The sequence below is a fragment of the Salvelinus sp. IW2-2015 genome, linkage group LG36 (genome assembly GCF_002910315.2).
Source record: "Salvelinus sp. IW2-2015 linkage group LG36, ASM291031v2, whole genome shotgun sequence".
Lineage (NCBI taxonomy): Eukaryota > Metazoa > Chordata > Actinopteri > Salmoniformes > Salmonidae > Salvelinus > Salvelinus sp. IW2-2015.
The window spans coordinates 10,811,009-10,825,919 of record NC_036875.1 but is presented as its reverse complement, the minus strand read 5'-3'; the positions used below and the strand labels follow the sequence as shown (position 1 = coordinate 10,825,919).

Sequence of the window (14,911 nt, the reverse complement as noted above, 5' to 3'; positions counted from 1 at the left end):
CTGTGATGGTTTGGATATTTAGTTGGTTTTGGGGCCAGTAAACTTTTGGCATAATTAGCTTGTATGGGGTAGGCTAATTCCCATTTGTCTGAGGTATACTTACAATTTTCAATGATTCGAAGACCTTTAGAATAAGCACAAATAATGCTCTTTTGCTGGATTTGTCACTTTCTGGAGATTTTACTTCCAATCTCAACGTTGTGAGCCATGCAATGGTTCCTCCTGTGGTTTTAAGCATTGTGCCCATTCATCTTACTGGGTTATTGAGCCTGGAATCAACTGTTTTTCTTCCGCTCCCTGCCCCTCTCTCGCTCAYTCTCTCGCTCTACCTCTCTTCCCCTCCCCTTCACCATACCCTCCCCCTCTGCATCACTCTTACCCCCCTCCTCTCCCTCTGTCTTTCCCTCCCTCCCAGGCTCATGCTGATAAAAAATATATATCTGCAGACAGCAGGAGCACAGGCACGCCTGACTCTCTCTCAGACATCCCTCCCATGTGATCTCACAGGCTTCCTCCCTCCACTCCAGTCAGGATCCAGCCTTTCAGCCGGCAGCAGCTAATGAGTCTTTGTGTGGCTAGGGTGAGTAAGACAGAGAGKGGGAGGTAGAGAGGAAGGGATAGGGAGAGTTAAAGAGAGAGTGCCTATCTTCATTTAACAATAAACATATGGTACCGGCAGTGGCAGTCAGGGCTGGGAAATGTACAAGTCTCTCTGTGTCTCTCCCTATCTCTCCCTCTCAGCCGGCACTCGTGCCCTCAGAGCAGCAGGGTCGCAGTAAGTCAGTGGACTAAAGCAAAATGGGAGCCCTTCATTTATCATGTTTCACCTCTTTTTGAGTGCTTCATTTAGATTTTGCTCCCAAGTCTCACTGTGAGAAGGGGGTCAAAGGAGTCGGAAAACACGCCAGTGGACACAGGTCAGTCGTTTCTACCAGGGTTGGCACAAAGTGCACCCTTATGTATTCCTTTGCAGGACCTGATGTGTCATGACTTGCTACAGATGCTGTGGGCTTGTTAGTATTACTTGGGACGAGAGCTTTCACGGTGTCTCTCTCCATATAGCAGATCTGCAGTGTGAGTCTTGTGTGTCACCTCTGTGTATGGTGATTTGTGAACCTTATGAATGGGGAAAACGTTGTCCGTTTAATTCAGAATATGAGTGTGCCACCGCGGGCTGTGGATACAGTTCCTAAAGGAATACAGTTGGTTTGTACATGTGTGTGCGCTCAGTGAAGCCAGCACAGGGAGGGGCTTTGCAAGCAGGCTTTTGCTGCATTATTTCTCCCAGCATTTTCTCATGCACCGTGGTGTATTCCCAGCCTTGATTAGTTAGAACACAACATTGGAGGAGACAAAGAAAGAACTGCATGATGTAGAGGAGGAACGAGCGCTGTTCTCTGGCTTGTGCTGTTAGAAGTGGAGTCTGCTTACATTAACCACTGTGTTACAATACAGATGATGTTACCCTGTCCGAATGGATCTATTTTGGGATAGCTACAGTGTGAAATAAGACATCATGATCCTTGTTCATACAGAAAATAATATTTGTGTGCCTTTGGATTCTGGTAATAGGATATTTATCTTGTTATATTCTTAATTTGTGTGATTTCCTCAAAAATGATTATCCTCAATCTATATTGTATTCATGTGTTTTCAGATGTAGTGCTGCGGTGACATTTATGCTTCACAGACATAGGGCTGGAGGAGTATCACTGTGAAATCACTATTTGTGCTAGTATATTAGCATTTCCATGGAAACCACTTTGTCTATCAAAGAATAGTGCAGCATCCGCTGAGGGCTAAGAATACGAATGGTTTTCAACARTGGGGAACCACTTAAAATAATGACAAAATAGACTTACATTGTATGGGCCATCCCATTTGTAAAATGGAACTCAAATGTCCGTACTATTTTGTATTTTTCCTGAATTACATGGAGCATTGTCCAACTTCCCAGTTGGACACCTGTAGAAAAAGAGGTATTAACCCTCTTATGCCTTTTTACATTTCCTCCGTTGGTTATAGTCTACATCAAAAGGCTCAGTAGGTTACAGGAAACTGCTCAATGTCCTTGACATTTACGGTGTTTCATTTTCACACCGAATGACCCAAAAGGTGGATGAAAGTCTTTCAAGTTTTTCAATTATCTTAGCATTCAGGCAGTCTTTGATAGTTGCGTCATCTGTGCACCCTTTGATGCTAAATGATAAGGTCCAGTGACCATTCTAGACTGATTCAATATTTCATGAATGGAAATGCTGATAGGTTTTGGATCAAGGTATGTAGAGTTTGTTGTGATCCATTAAAGTGACAATGGAAAAGAATGATTGGCGTCAACAGCATGAGTTGCCTACTGTACATGCAGCGGGTGCCTCACATTGATGCCTCACATTGGACATTCCACAGTGCAAGTTACTGTAGTCGACGTTGAATCTCCTCCAGGGGCAAGCAGACCTATGTCATAGCAACTACCACACATGGTCAAAATAAAATGTCAAAGTTGATTTAACGTACAATTTTAAGGCAGCCATCTGCAATGGGATTGTGAGTTGGCTTAACATTTTGGCATATAGATGAACAAACATACATTCTTAAGTTAAATTGCATGTTCACTCAACTTTGAATTATAGGTTGAGTGAACAATGAACAGACAATTTAACTTGAGAATTTATTCTACCTTTAATTATTACATATATCATAAGGCCTTTCTTTGAGGGCCTAGTTGAAACTCCTGGTTAACAGGCTATATCAAGACTGCAAGTGCCATTATGCTGCCTTGCAAAGTGATGCGTAATTCCTATTGGAATCCAGCCAGAGTGAGGATATCTAACAATTTGAACTTTTAATCACCTGCATTGAGTATGACTGCCAGGGTAGGGAAGATTGATTATTGAGACAACCTAAGTCATATAAACTGGTACAGCCATCTCAGTAACGGGTGCAAAAAGTCCAACTACTAACAGATTGGATTAGTTTAGAAAAATGTATTTAATTTATGTTAGTGTAGCATAAGATATTAATCAACCAAACACAGATATTGAAACAAACAATTCTGAAAATCAACCTGCAATAGAGCATGCTGGGAAATATGATAATGATGGGTATGGCTTTTAGTGGTTTTGAGCAAACATACATTTGTAATTTGACTTGTCAAGCTTGTTCAAATTCAGCTCACTTCGAGCTGAGTTTGTTGATTCAACGTGCAATTGTAAGGCAACCAGCTGCAATATGATTGCGAATTTTGTCAAAATTTGAGCATAAAGCTGAACCAACAGCAGTGTTGCCTTCCAAAGGCAAACATGAATCTGTAATTCGACAACACGTTTTTATACATTCAGCTCAAATTGAGCAAAGTTTTTTGAGGGAACAAACGTTCACACATTACCTCAATGTCTTGTTTCTTTATTTCCGTGTCGAAAACAAAGAGGAGTCGGAGAACCTGCCAGTCATGCTTCTCTAGCTCTGCTGTCTATCTGTATGATAATGGTCTTGGATGCGTTTTAGAAGATGACTTCCTAAGTCATATAGTAAGAGAAACAAAAGCCAGACTCTTGTTGTCACATATAACGTTACGTTGTCAACATGTTGAGGGACATACATTTATTAGACAAAATGCAATTACTATTGTTTGTGTAATAACGCATAGATTTATTGATGTTTAAAATGACATTATTCATATCAAAATAATTGCTACAGATTACTGATGCAGACAATGACTGGCTGAAGACCAAGTGATGTAACATGATTTGTGGAGGGAAGGTATAGCAAGTTCCAGAAAAACAATGTTTGACAGTTACAAAGTAAGACTTCTTAAAGTCAGTAGCCTAATTTGGCACTTAGTATCTGTGTAGTTGACTGATGAGCCTGCTCTTGTTTTGATTGGTTTAATTGCATCATCTGTCAGAGTTTAATGGCTGTCATTGGTGGCTGCTCTCCACTGGCCTCTCGTGTAGTGGTCTGCTGTGTAGTGGCATTGGGGAGGATGAGGGACTCAGAAAGGGGCTGTATCCCGAATGTGTATCCCGAATGGCGCCCTATTCCTAATGGCACCATATTCCCTATTTAGTGCACTACTTTTAACAAAATCCCTACTATATAGGGAATAGGGTGCCATTTTGGACGCATACCAGGGTCTTTCCTCCGTCTCTGTGACACTGACAGCTAGCTAAACACTCAGGTTCCTTTATTCAGCCAATAGCACTTTACAGCCCTCTGGGTGCTCATCCCGGTCCACTGGAAAATGTTCACTTTCTTTTATAGAAGGTATAACCATGTCACTCATAATTTCCCCCTAAATACTACAAGTCATGCCTCAGATTGGAACCCCTCTATGGAGGAGCACTGAATGTGCAACGTTAACCATTTCACAAATCACTATTTGATTTTACATGCATGCATCTTATGCGCGCACACCCACACACATTCACGTGCGCACGCCCACGCACACGCACACACCCACACACATTCAGACAGTTTGTACAGGCATATTTAAATTCACTGCATAACCCAAAATAAGTCAAGCTGTAGTCAGGCTTTTTTAATTTCCCCTAAAATGTAATTAATACATTTTGAAGCCAGTGGATAATTTCAATCAGTAGCCGGCTGGATGCATTCATTGTGTTTCTGAGGTGCAACAACAATTAAGTACAGTCACATAATGTTTTGAATTTGTCATATGGTGCTGTGGCCGGATACTAAAAGCCTGCTTTGGGCATTAATGTCTCATTTCATTTTCACCCCATGTTGTTCTTTTGTGATAACATTTTTATTGAGTTGAACAACAGTCAGGCAGTGTTTTTATGAATACCATCACGAGGACAGGGCAGAAGAAACAGTCTCAGTCCAGTGTCCTTTTTCTGTGGTCACTCAATCAAAGACAGCAGAATGAACTTCCTGAGAGGTAGACGTAGCATGCAATTCGCAGCCTTTGCCATGCATCCAAGCTCCTTTGTGGCAAGGTGATCAATTGCCTGGGGACCATCAGGAGTCGGGGGGGGGGAGCTGGGCAGCAGCTTGGGTTGTTGTGTTCTGTGACTCACTGCTAATTGACTGTGTTGAGGAGTACTGCCCAGACCGGCGGGGCCTAAGCTGGGCATTAAATCATGTGTTACCTTCCTTCCCTGTTGATTGTTGCAGGTGCAGTGGCGGAGACGGAGAAGAGGGCCATGAGCGGAATACTTAAGAGGAGGTTTGAGGAGGTGTCCTCCTCRCCATGCTCCTCGTTGCGGGAGTCTGATTACGAGGTCTCCTGCAGCGAGAGCGGGGACAGCAGCGACAGTGTCAACCCCTCGGCCTCGGCCACCTTCACCCGTGAGTCACCTGGCTCCCACACACACAAGCACACACACACATGCACACACACACACACTGCTCTCTCCCCCTACAGTCAACGAAACACTACAAAACACTCATTGATATGCTCAACACTGACACAGTGTCGAAAGAACGAACAAATAGCTACATTCATTGTTCATATTGTACATTAGTGAAAGAGACATTCCTTTTTTAATGAAGCATGTGTCATTCTGTTACTAATCCATCATAATGTTGCTTTTGTAATGGATGTTGAGTGTGTTAGGAAACATATTGTCAATAATAACTTGTGATGTTCTGAGTTCTGAAGCCAAAAACAACCCATAGCCAGTAGGAATATAATTCCGATAACACAGTTGAAGAGGAAAGAGAAAAAAMTGGATCAATCTGTGTGCTTTAACCCTGAAAGCGGCAAAATATTTTTATCGCAAAGGGGGGGGGGTCCATTTTGACCCCAAACTGGTAATGATTGCAAAGAGACACTCTGTCAAGCAGTGACACTTTAGATTTTATTAGGTTTTTGTAATACAAGTAAATGGTTTAATTTCTCAAAGATAAGCATTCATGTAAAAACAATCTCACATGTATAGTCAAATTTGATGTTTGAAAACATATGTTTTTGTATGTTTACCATGCTATGAACAGATTTTGATCAATTTCTTTCATAGCCACTTCTTATGAACATGTGTCATTTATTAATTCAAAGTGTGTGCTTCTGTGATACTCAGAGGCTGAGAAATTGGTGACTGAGCTAATCTGACATAACGGTAGGACCTAAGATGGCCACCAATATGGGCAATATATGGGCCTATTGATTTTTTTTATAGTGGCTGCCATGCCCCCCAGGGGCCAAATCTGGGGTGTCTCCATATCTATATATTTTCATACTGTACACTATATATACAAAAGTATGTGGACACCCCTTAAAATTAGTGGATTTGGCTATTTCAGCCACACCCGTTGCTGACGTGTATAAAATCGAGCACATATCCATGCAATCTCCATAGCCAGAAATTGGCAGTAGAATGGCCTTACTAAAGAGCTTAGTGACTTTCAACGTGGGACCGTCATAGGATGCCACCTATGTCCTGACCTCGACTCCATCGAACACCATTGGGTTGTATTGGAACGCCGACTGCGAGCCAGGCCTAATCGCCCAACATCAGTGCCCAACCTCACTAATGCTCTTATGGCTGAATGGAGGCAAATCCCTGCAGCAATGTTCCAACATCTAGTGTAAAGCATTCCCAGAAGAGTGGAGGATGTTATAGCATCAAAGGGGGACCAACTCCATATTAATGCCCATGGTTTTGCAATGAGATGTTTGACTAGCAGGTGTGCACATACTTTTGGTCATGTAGTGTATATCTACCTCTGTGCCAAATTTGGTGCTTTTATCACAAAGTGTTTTACTGAGTCCACATTTTCAGCTTAGCCTCGCACCACTAGTATAGAAATACGATTATTTTTAATTCCTCCATATTAACACAGAAATCCTGGTAATTTATGTATTTTTTGTCTGAACTAGTGTCTGTGTTCTCAGCTGAGCAGCCATAGGGAGGGCTGTCTAGTCTCTAGCCATGTCTGAGCTGAACTAGTGTCTGTGTTCTCAGCAGAGGCAGCCATAGGGAGGACTGTCTAGTCTCTAGCCATGTCTGAGCTGAACTAGTGTCTGTGTTCTCAGCTGAGCAGCCATAGGGAGGCTGTCTAGTCTCTAGCCATGTCTGAGCTGAACTAGTGTCTGTGTTTCTCAGCTGAGCAGCCATAGGAGGACTGTCTAGTCTCTAGCCATGTCTGAGCTGAACTAGTGTCTGTGTTCTCGACTGAGCAGCCATAGGGAGGACTGTCTAGTCTCTAGCCATGTCTGAGCTGAACTAGTGTTGTGTTCTCAGCTGAGCAGCCATAGGGAGGACTGTCTAGTCTCTAGCCATGTCTGAGCTTGAACTAGTGTCTGTGTTCTCAGCTGAGCAGCCATAGGGAGGCTGTCTAGTCTCTAGCCATGTCTGAGCTGAACTAGTGTCCTGTGTTCTTCAGCTGAGCAGCATAGGGAGGACTGTCTAGTCTCTAGCCATGTCTGAGTTAAACTAGTGTAGTGTCTGTGTTCTCAGCTAAGTAGCCATAGTGCGGGCTGTCTCGTCTCTAGCCACGTGCAAAGCTATTGGTGTGTCTGTCAGGCTCTCTAAGAAGCTCTCAGTCGAGTGAACCTGTTCTCTGCTCCACAGCTACTTATTGGAAAGGCTACAGCCAGTTTGGCAGGCACCACTGATGGCGCCACTGATAAAAAAGAACTGTGTATTAGATTACCTGTATCTTTCTATGAGCAGATATGATGCTATTCGTAGGCAACCTACGGAAAATTTGGTGGATGGTTCCTCAGGTGACAGATCTATGTTGTGTTTGGTGACAGATGCATACAGTAACCCTGCCCTGGTTTATTATGGGTGTGAGTGACAGGGCTCCTCCCAGGGGTGTGTGTGGACCAGTGACCAGGGTACTGTTTCCCCAGGCTCCTGAGCCTTCTGTGTCAGCTGCTGCAGATAAAGGCAACCAGGAGGACGCTACTCTAAGCTGTAGTCTGCACTATGCAGCACAATACATGGCTCCCCCAGCTTCTCCCCACTAAAGAGGTGCCACAATGTATCAGGCTTGCTCCTGAGATGTACAGTAGCATTGTTTCCTGGTGAATACAGAACAAACCTGTCTCGGGTCACGTTAGTGTTGAAGAAATAATCCAGCTCCTCTCCTGGTGTGATTGCTTTTAGTGAAGAAGCCTTGGAATTGTGAGGTCTTTGAAAAGGGCTACTATGTATTCTCAAAGATACATTTTTAGACATGGTTGTAGCAACCCTAATCGAAAATGGACAAGAAATAGGAAGAAATACAGAGAAAAATCCAACTATGTTAGGTATCGCAAGAACAGAAGAAAAGGCACTCAATGAATGAATGAAAGATTCATCTTTGGTTATAAAACCTGCAGACAAGGGGGGTGCTGTGGTTGTTTTAGACTATGAAAAATATCAAGAAGAAATTCAGAGACAACTCAGCAATGAACGTTTCTATAGAAAACTGAGTGTTGATCCCACACAGGTGTTCCAAAGGGATATATGCTCTAATCTGGAGCAAGCCCTATTAAACAACCTTATCTCAAAACCTGAATATGAATATCTTTGCTGCAAATGCCATACGTCCATGCTTGTCACAATGTGTGGATGAAGCTCATAATCTGGCATTGGAAAAAACACGAGATGAACTGCTACAAAAAAGACCCGCTAAAGAACACTCCGTAATGTTCACAACTACATATATACTTTGAATTCGCGAAAAGTGGGAGGTGTGGTCAAGAAACACTAGCGTATTTTATCATCGGACCCAGTTTTGCCGCCTGAATTTAAAAATCCACCACTTATTGTGTATAGGAGAGGTCGCAATTTACGCGATAAATTGGTTCATGCCAACTGCCAGCCAATAAAGAAAATCAGCCAGGCTCTTTTACGCCCTCTACCAAATGGTAGCTATAAATGCAGAGGATGCGCACAGTGCAACAATATGATGAAGTGTGAATATTTCTGCCACCCACACACAGGAAAACGGTTCCAAAATAAATGACATTATTACGTGTTCCACCACCCATGTTATTTACATTATTAAATGTCCATGTGGGCTCTGCTATGTCGGTAAAATCTCCCGCTCTCTCAAACAGAGAATTTGTGAACATATAGGTTCAATCAGGAGAAACGACAGGGATTATCCAGTCGCTGTACATTTCAATGACCTGAAGCATGACATTTCTACCTTTTAGATTTTGTGGCATAGAGAAAGTTAAGATATCAGACAGGGGAGGTGATATTAATAATACTCTGAGTAAAAAATAATGTTTTGGGATTTTCACCCTCTAGACATTATTTCCTAAAGGACTTAATGATGAAATGCCTATGTATGTTATGTTGTGAATTTGAACATGAATTATGTGCCTATTGAAGATTACTCTGATGTTTTTCGTACGATGTACCCAATGATTAATGAAAACTTGCTATGTCTTCATTGTGGTTTTACAGACGTGTTCAATACGTCTTGTTTATACACTTTTGTAATATTTATGAAATGCATATTGTTATATTTGGTAGCACTTGTTTGTTTTTCCTTTGCCTCCAACCCCCTTCGATGTGTGGAACGGATGTGGGTGGGGCCAGGTCTACATAAGGGTGCAAATTTAAAAAAATCACAAAAGCTCTGACGAAGGCCGTGAGGCCGATACGTAAGCTTATTAAATATCAGTGATACTATCAAGAGCAGTGTGCGGTTTCCTTTTTCCTTCATCTTGTTAAATTGTTGCCATGCACCTGCAAATAAGATTGCTCAGATGTGCTAGTGCCTTTTGAATTTAGGTATTGCAAGCTTTAAAAACAAAGAGAGCCACATGTATAACCTCCCAGTAATTTATTGGGTAAGAAAAACACCAACGTTTCGGCATCACTGTGCCTTCTTCAGGGTGCAAGCTTGAAAACCACGTGGATACCCAAAATAACATTTTATAAACCTTTTTTCAAGACAATAAAGAAAAATTCCAATCATGAAGCCCAGACTGGCACTCCCATGTTGTTAATGAAGACATTGTCCTTATGGCACCGGGTGGAGTGCTGCACCAACCAGATGGTCCCCATTTGTCCTGTTTGTCTGACCTCAAGTGACCGCTGGGAAAGCGACTCTACATCCAGGCCAGGAAGGGGGATTATTTATGCTCTCAGTCTTTGCTTTCCTTTTTCCCCTCCCTCCCTCCCTCCCTCTCATAGAACTGCCCTTAAAAAGCCACAAGTAGGATCGACATGCCAAATGGCAGCGTTGGGATGATGAAACACTGCTTTACTGAACTGGGTTGGGTTACAGCATGTCCTTGTTGTCTGAGAGCTAGCAAAACGACTCCTGAGGTTCTAGGGTCATGAAAAGTCAAATAAAAATAGGTATTCAAATCATGCAAATAGTAAGTAAGCACAGAATATAACGTTTTTTTTTTATCTTGTTGTAGTATGGCTACACATCTACACCATTGAGAGCGCATCACAGACAGCAAAAACATACAACACTTTCCCATGTACATGATGCAGTTTTAAATAGGTGCATTTCCTTGAAACAGTGTTCTTGTTCTTGCATGCTGTAATGATGGTTAAATCTAGCTTTTTGTCATACTGGCGGTTCCACCACATGGAACTGTTTAATCTTTCATTCATGTATGAACAAATAACCCTGCTTCCCCCTGTTATTCATGTATGAGTAGGCCAGCTATCACTGCTTTTTAATGCTCCTTTTACCGTCCACTTCTTCTTCATTTGGTCCTCTAGCTGATTCCATACTGAAGCGAGAGAAGCGTGTGAGGACGAGGAGGGTGCACTTTGAGAACGTGACGGTGTACTACTTCAGCCGGCGCCAGGGTTTCACCAGTGTGCCCAGTCAGGGAGGCAGTACGCTGGGCATGTCCAACAGACACAGCTGTGTCAGGCAGTTCTCCCTGGGAGAGTTTGCCCTGGAGCAGGAGAGGATCCACAGAGACATGCTCCGAGATCATCTGAAGGAGGAGAAAATCAACTCCATTAAACTCAAGGTATTAAAAGAAACGGAAGCTACTGAGCTAATGAAATGTACTGTACACAGGGAGATGATATAGTGCATCATGATATACAGACGGTACTAGATGCACAGTTGTGACATAGCATATCCTCGTAGAAATCCAGAACGTGTTTTCAACGGCTAACTCTGTATCCTCTTTTGAGATGCAGTATGTCATTTGTTTCGGCTGGTTGCTTACTCTTCAAACCAGACTGAATTTGATCCCCCCTCGTTCGTTTTCAGCTGACTAAGAACGGTACAGTGGAGTCGGAGGAGGCCAACACGCTCACGGCTGAGGACATCTCTGACGATGACATTGACCTGGAAAACACGGAGGTGGATGAGTACTTCTTCCTCCAGCCCCTCACCACGAAGAAGCGCCGGGCTCTGCTGCGGACCTCGGGGGTGAAGAAAATTGACGTGGAGGAGAAGCACGAGCTGCGGGCCATCCGGTTGTCCAGGGAGGACTGTGGCTGCGACTGCAGAGTGTTCTGTGACCCAGAGACATGTGCGTGCAGTGTAGCAGGAATCAAATGCCAGGTAAATCTCTGGGTAGTCTGACCCAGACATACTGACGCTGATGTATCGTTAAGTGATCAAATATTTTAGACGCTGTAGATGAAAGCACTGCATTATTGAAAAAGCATTATATAATTACAGTTGCTTATCTGATATTGCCAAAAGGATTACACTAATTCATCTATTACATGCAAACTGGAGAATATATGGTCATATAACCCAATGTGGTCCAATCTACAGGTGGACCGCATGTCTTTTCCCTGTGGCTGTACCAAGGAGGGCTGTAGCAACGCGGCCGGCCGGGTGGAGTTTAACCCCATCCGTGTACGGACCCACTTCCTGCACACCATCATGAAGCTAGAGCTGGAGAAGAGCCGCGAGCAGCAGCAGGCCTCCCCTGCCAATGGTTACCATGGCGAAAGCAACAGCCACAGCCACGGCAACCCGCTGGTCCAGACCCAACATAGTCTGGAGTACTCTCTGACAGACCCAACACTCCAACAGTCTGCCATCATGCACCTCCAGACAGCTGACAACATGGAAGAGCCTCTAGATGATGAGGATGAGGACGATGAGGAGAATGAGGAGGATGAGGAGGACGAAGAGGACAACAGCAGTTTATGCAGCGGACTGTCTGACTCCAGCACTCGGAGCTTGGCTAACAGTGACTCTGAGGAAGAGGAGGATGAGGAGGAGGAGAAGTCGGAGGACTTTGAGGATGGTGTGAGCACGGCGCCTGTGTCCCACACAGAGGTTGTCCCCCTGTCCTCTGTGTTGTGTTACTCTGATGGCACCGTGCCACAGGACAACCACATTGAAAAGCACATGAATGGAAACTCTTATTTACTCAGCTCCCAAGCCGAGTATTATCAGCAGGAGAACCCCAGTGCTGTTGCCTCTGCCAACGGGACGGCCAGCCAACCCAGTGAAACTTACGGAGAGGCCTTATCATTCCCACACCCAGTTAGCACTAGCAGCGGGGCCATGCCACAAGGACCATTCAACATGGCCGCCGACAAGGCAGAGCAGTACACAGACTACGCCCACCAGGCTGAGGAACAGTACACCAATCAACACTTTACCCTGACCAACGGCAGAGCAGCAACCACTGCCATGGGCTGCTGCACACCTGACCTGGAAAACAACATGGTCCAATCTAAAGGAACATTCCCTGAGCAGCCTGGGGGCATTAGCCAGATGGAGTTCCACAACAACTACCTGAACAATAAGAGCTCCCAGAAAGGCTACGGTAGTAATGGGAAGTGTTTTGTAACAGAGCAGCCAAAGGAAGTGTCTAGTGCTAATGATTTGTCTGAAGGGCCTTCTCTAGCAGACAGTACAAAGACCTCTGCATTAGCAGAGAATCTCCCCCAGGTCGCACCAGTTTAGTGGGCCTAGCTCACCTGTCTGTAGACTTCATGTTGTCTTTTCTTAATGAACGACCCACTGGGCACAGTTCAATGTCAACTAACGTGAATTCAATGTGAAATCAACAACAAATGTTACCATGTCATTGGATTTAGGTTAAAAGCTGGGTGAAAGAAAAGACTAAATGCCCTTACATTGATTCTTTTTTGCAAATCCAATCAGTTTTCGACATTGATTCAATGTCATCGCATAGATTTTGGGGTTGAAATGACGTGGAAACAACGTTGATTCAACCAGTGTTTGGCCCGTGGGAAGGCTGACCAAGTGTTGAAGATCTTTATGGCCTTTAATGGGAACTAAACTTTCCAAGTAATTCGCAAGACCATACATCACATTGACATTATTTAGCTAAAGGTTCCATGATGAGAAACATTTCTAATGAACCCCCTGATTTCTAATATTCTAAAGTGCAAGATGGAATCAGTCAACAAAAACTGAAAGCTATAAGCCTGTGCAATGTATCTTGTAATTTTAAAGGTAAAGATTTAAGCATATATTGTGAGTGGGACTTTTCTATGTTTGTGTCAAATGTGTAAAAAAAATATTGTCACAGTTTATTTATTGGTTCTGAAGTATGTGTATACTTATGTTTTGATAACTATAAATGCATGTTCCTTTGGGTCTTTCAATGGCATTTATGAGAAATTGACCATGGTCAATTTGGGTTGATAAAATCTGTATCAATGTACTGTACAAACCTTATTATTGTGTTGTCACATCCATGCTTTTATATGGTCTGGAAAAGCTTGAAACAGACTACCACTTGTATTTATTTATTTTGAATTATAATGCCAAGAGCATAATTTCATTGGAAACATTCAAGTTAAAATGATTCACACAGTAGATGTTTAGACTACTAATGTAGTACTTTGACAGCTCTCAAAGACCATATACAACTATCAAATATATGGGAACAGGACAATAATATGATCAGTAAATCATATTTCATGGGGCTTAATTTCCAATAAATATGTCATAATAAACAATACGTAACTCTTCGAAACTGGGGACAACATTTGTATTGCTGAGTTGGACAGGGAAATTATTTCAAGTACATATTTGCACAAACATTCCATTCTCTTATGACAACGGACAGTAAATACCTGAAGAGATTGTTTGTCCAGATAAGAACGTTATTGTGTGACACAGAAGTGTGAACAGGAAATGCAAAACAACCCTTCGAAGGTCTTAATGAAAGCCATGTCATACTCTCGAAGAGCCACATCAGGCATTTAAGGTCGGACAATCAAGCAAGCCTATGATTCATATCAGCGCCAAGTTAGAGAATGACTGATCAGCCTGAGACATTGGGAGAAAAGTATGATTTGCAGAAAATCTGTAAATAACATTGAACCCCTCATATGAAATAACTTACAAGGCCATTGAACAGAATGCTCCAGATTTGTATTGCTACAACTGTATTAAAACGTTAGGGACAGCCTTTACAATGAAATACCAACATTCCCTCCCCATTAAAGGAGTGGGCAGCCCTGCATGTATCCCTGTCCTCTAAGTCTGCACCGTGTCTCTATTCAACCAACACTACTTGATTTGTGATTCTGCACCTGACTGAAACATAAAGTAATAATGTTACCTCACCTCATTGGCAAACAAAGTGCATCCAGCTGTCAGCCAATCAGTGCTACTGTATGGACTATACAGTAGCACTGCCAAAGTATTTAAGGGAAGGCAAGATACAGTAACATTGCATCCAATTGAGTAATTCTGCTGTGTTTATGATTTTCAGTATTTATTATGAATGATATATTGAAATGTGTATTTATTGTGCTTTACTGAACTGTCTGTATTGGATTAAAACATGTTTCTGTCTAAAATGTTGCTTGTTTCATGATGGTTGTGAGTTGTACAGCTCCATGTGCCTGATTTCATTATATCGCTTACTATAATGTGAAACAGAATACTTTTTGTACAGAATGGTATTAATGCTTCAATGTGTTTTGGTTTCTTAACGTTAGATAAAGCCAAAATGTTATGCCATTTTTTGTTGCGTTTTTGCTTTAACAATACATGACCTTTAAATAAAATGAAA

At 42.7% G+C, this 14,911-nt stretch overlaps 1 protein-coding gene across 2 annotated transcripts; it reads left to right on the top strand.

Moving 5' to 3' along the window:
• Nucleotides 1-453: 453 nt before the first annotated feature.
• On the top strand, nt 454-14,911 carry csrnp3 (cysteine-serine-rich nuclear protein 3). 2 transcript variants are annotated; one of them, XM_023981004.1, is made up of 6 exons: nt 454-580; nt 851-917; nt 5,137-5,310; nt 10,650-10,909; nt 11,158-11,454; nt 11,674-14,911. In XM_023981004.1, the coding sequence occupies exons 1-6, from the start codon at nt 560-562 to the stop codon at nt 12,820-12,822; spliced, it is 1,968 nt and encodes a 655-aa protein (XP_023836772.1). In that variant the 5' UTR covers nt 454-559; the 3' UTR covers nt 12,823-14,911. The 2 variants fall into 2 exon arrangements, with proteins under 2 accessions (XP_023836772.1, XP_023836773.1); XM_023981005.2 differs by lacking the exon at nt 851-917.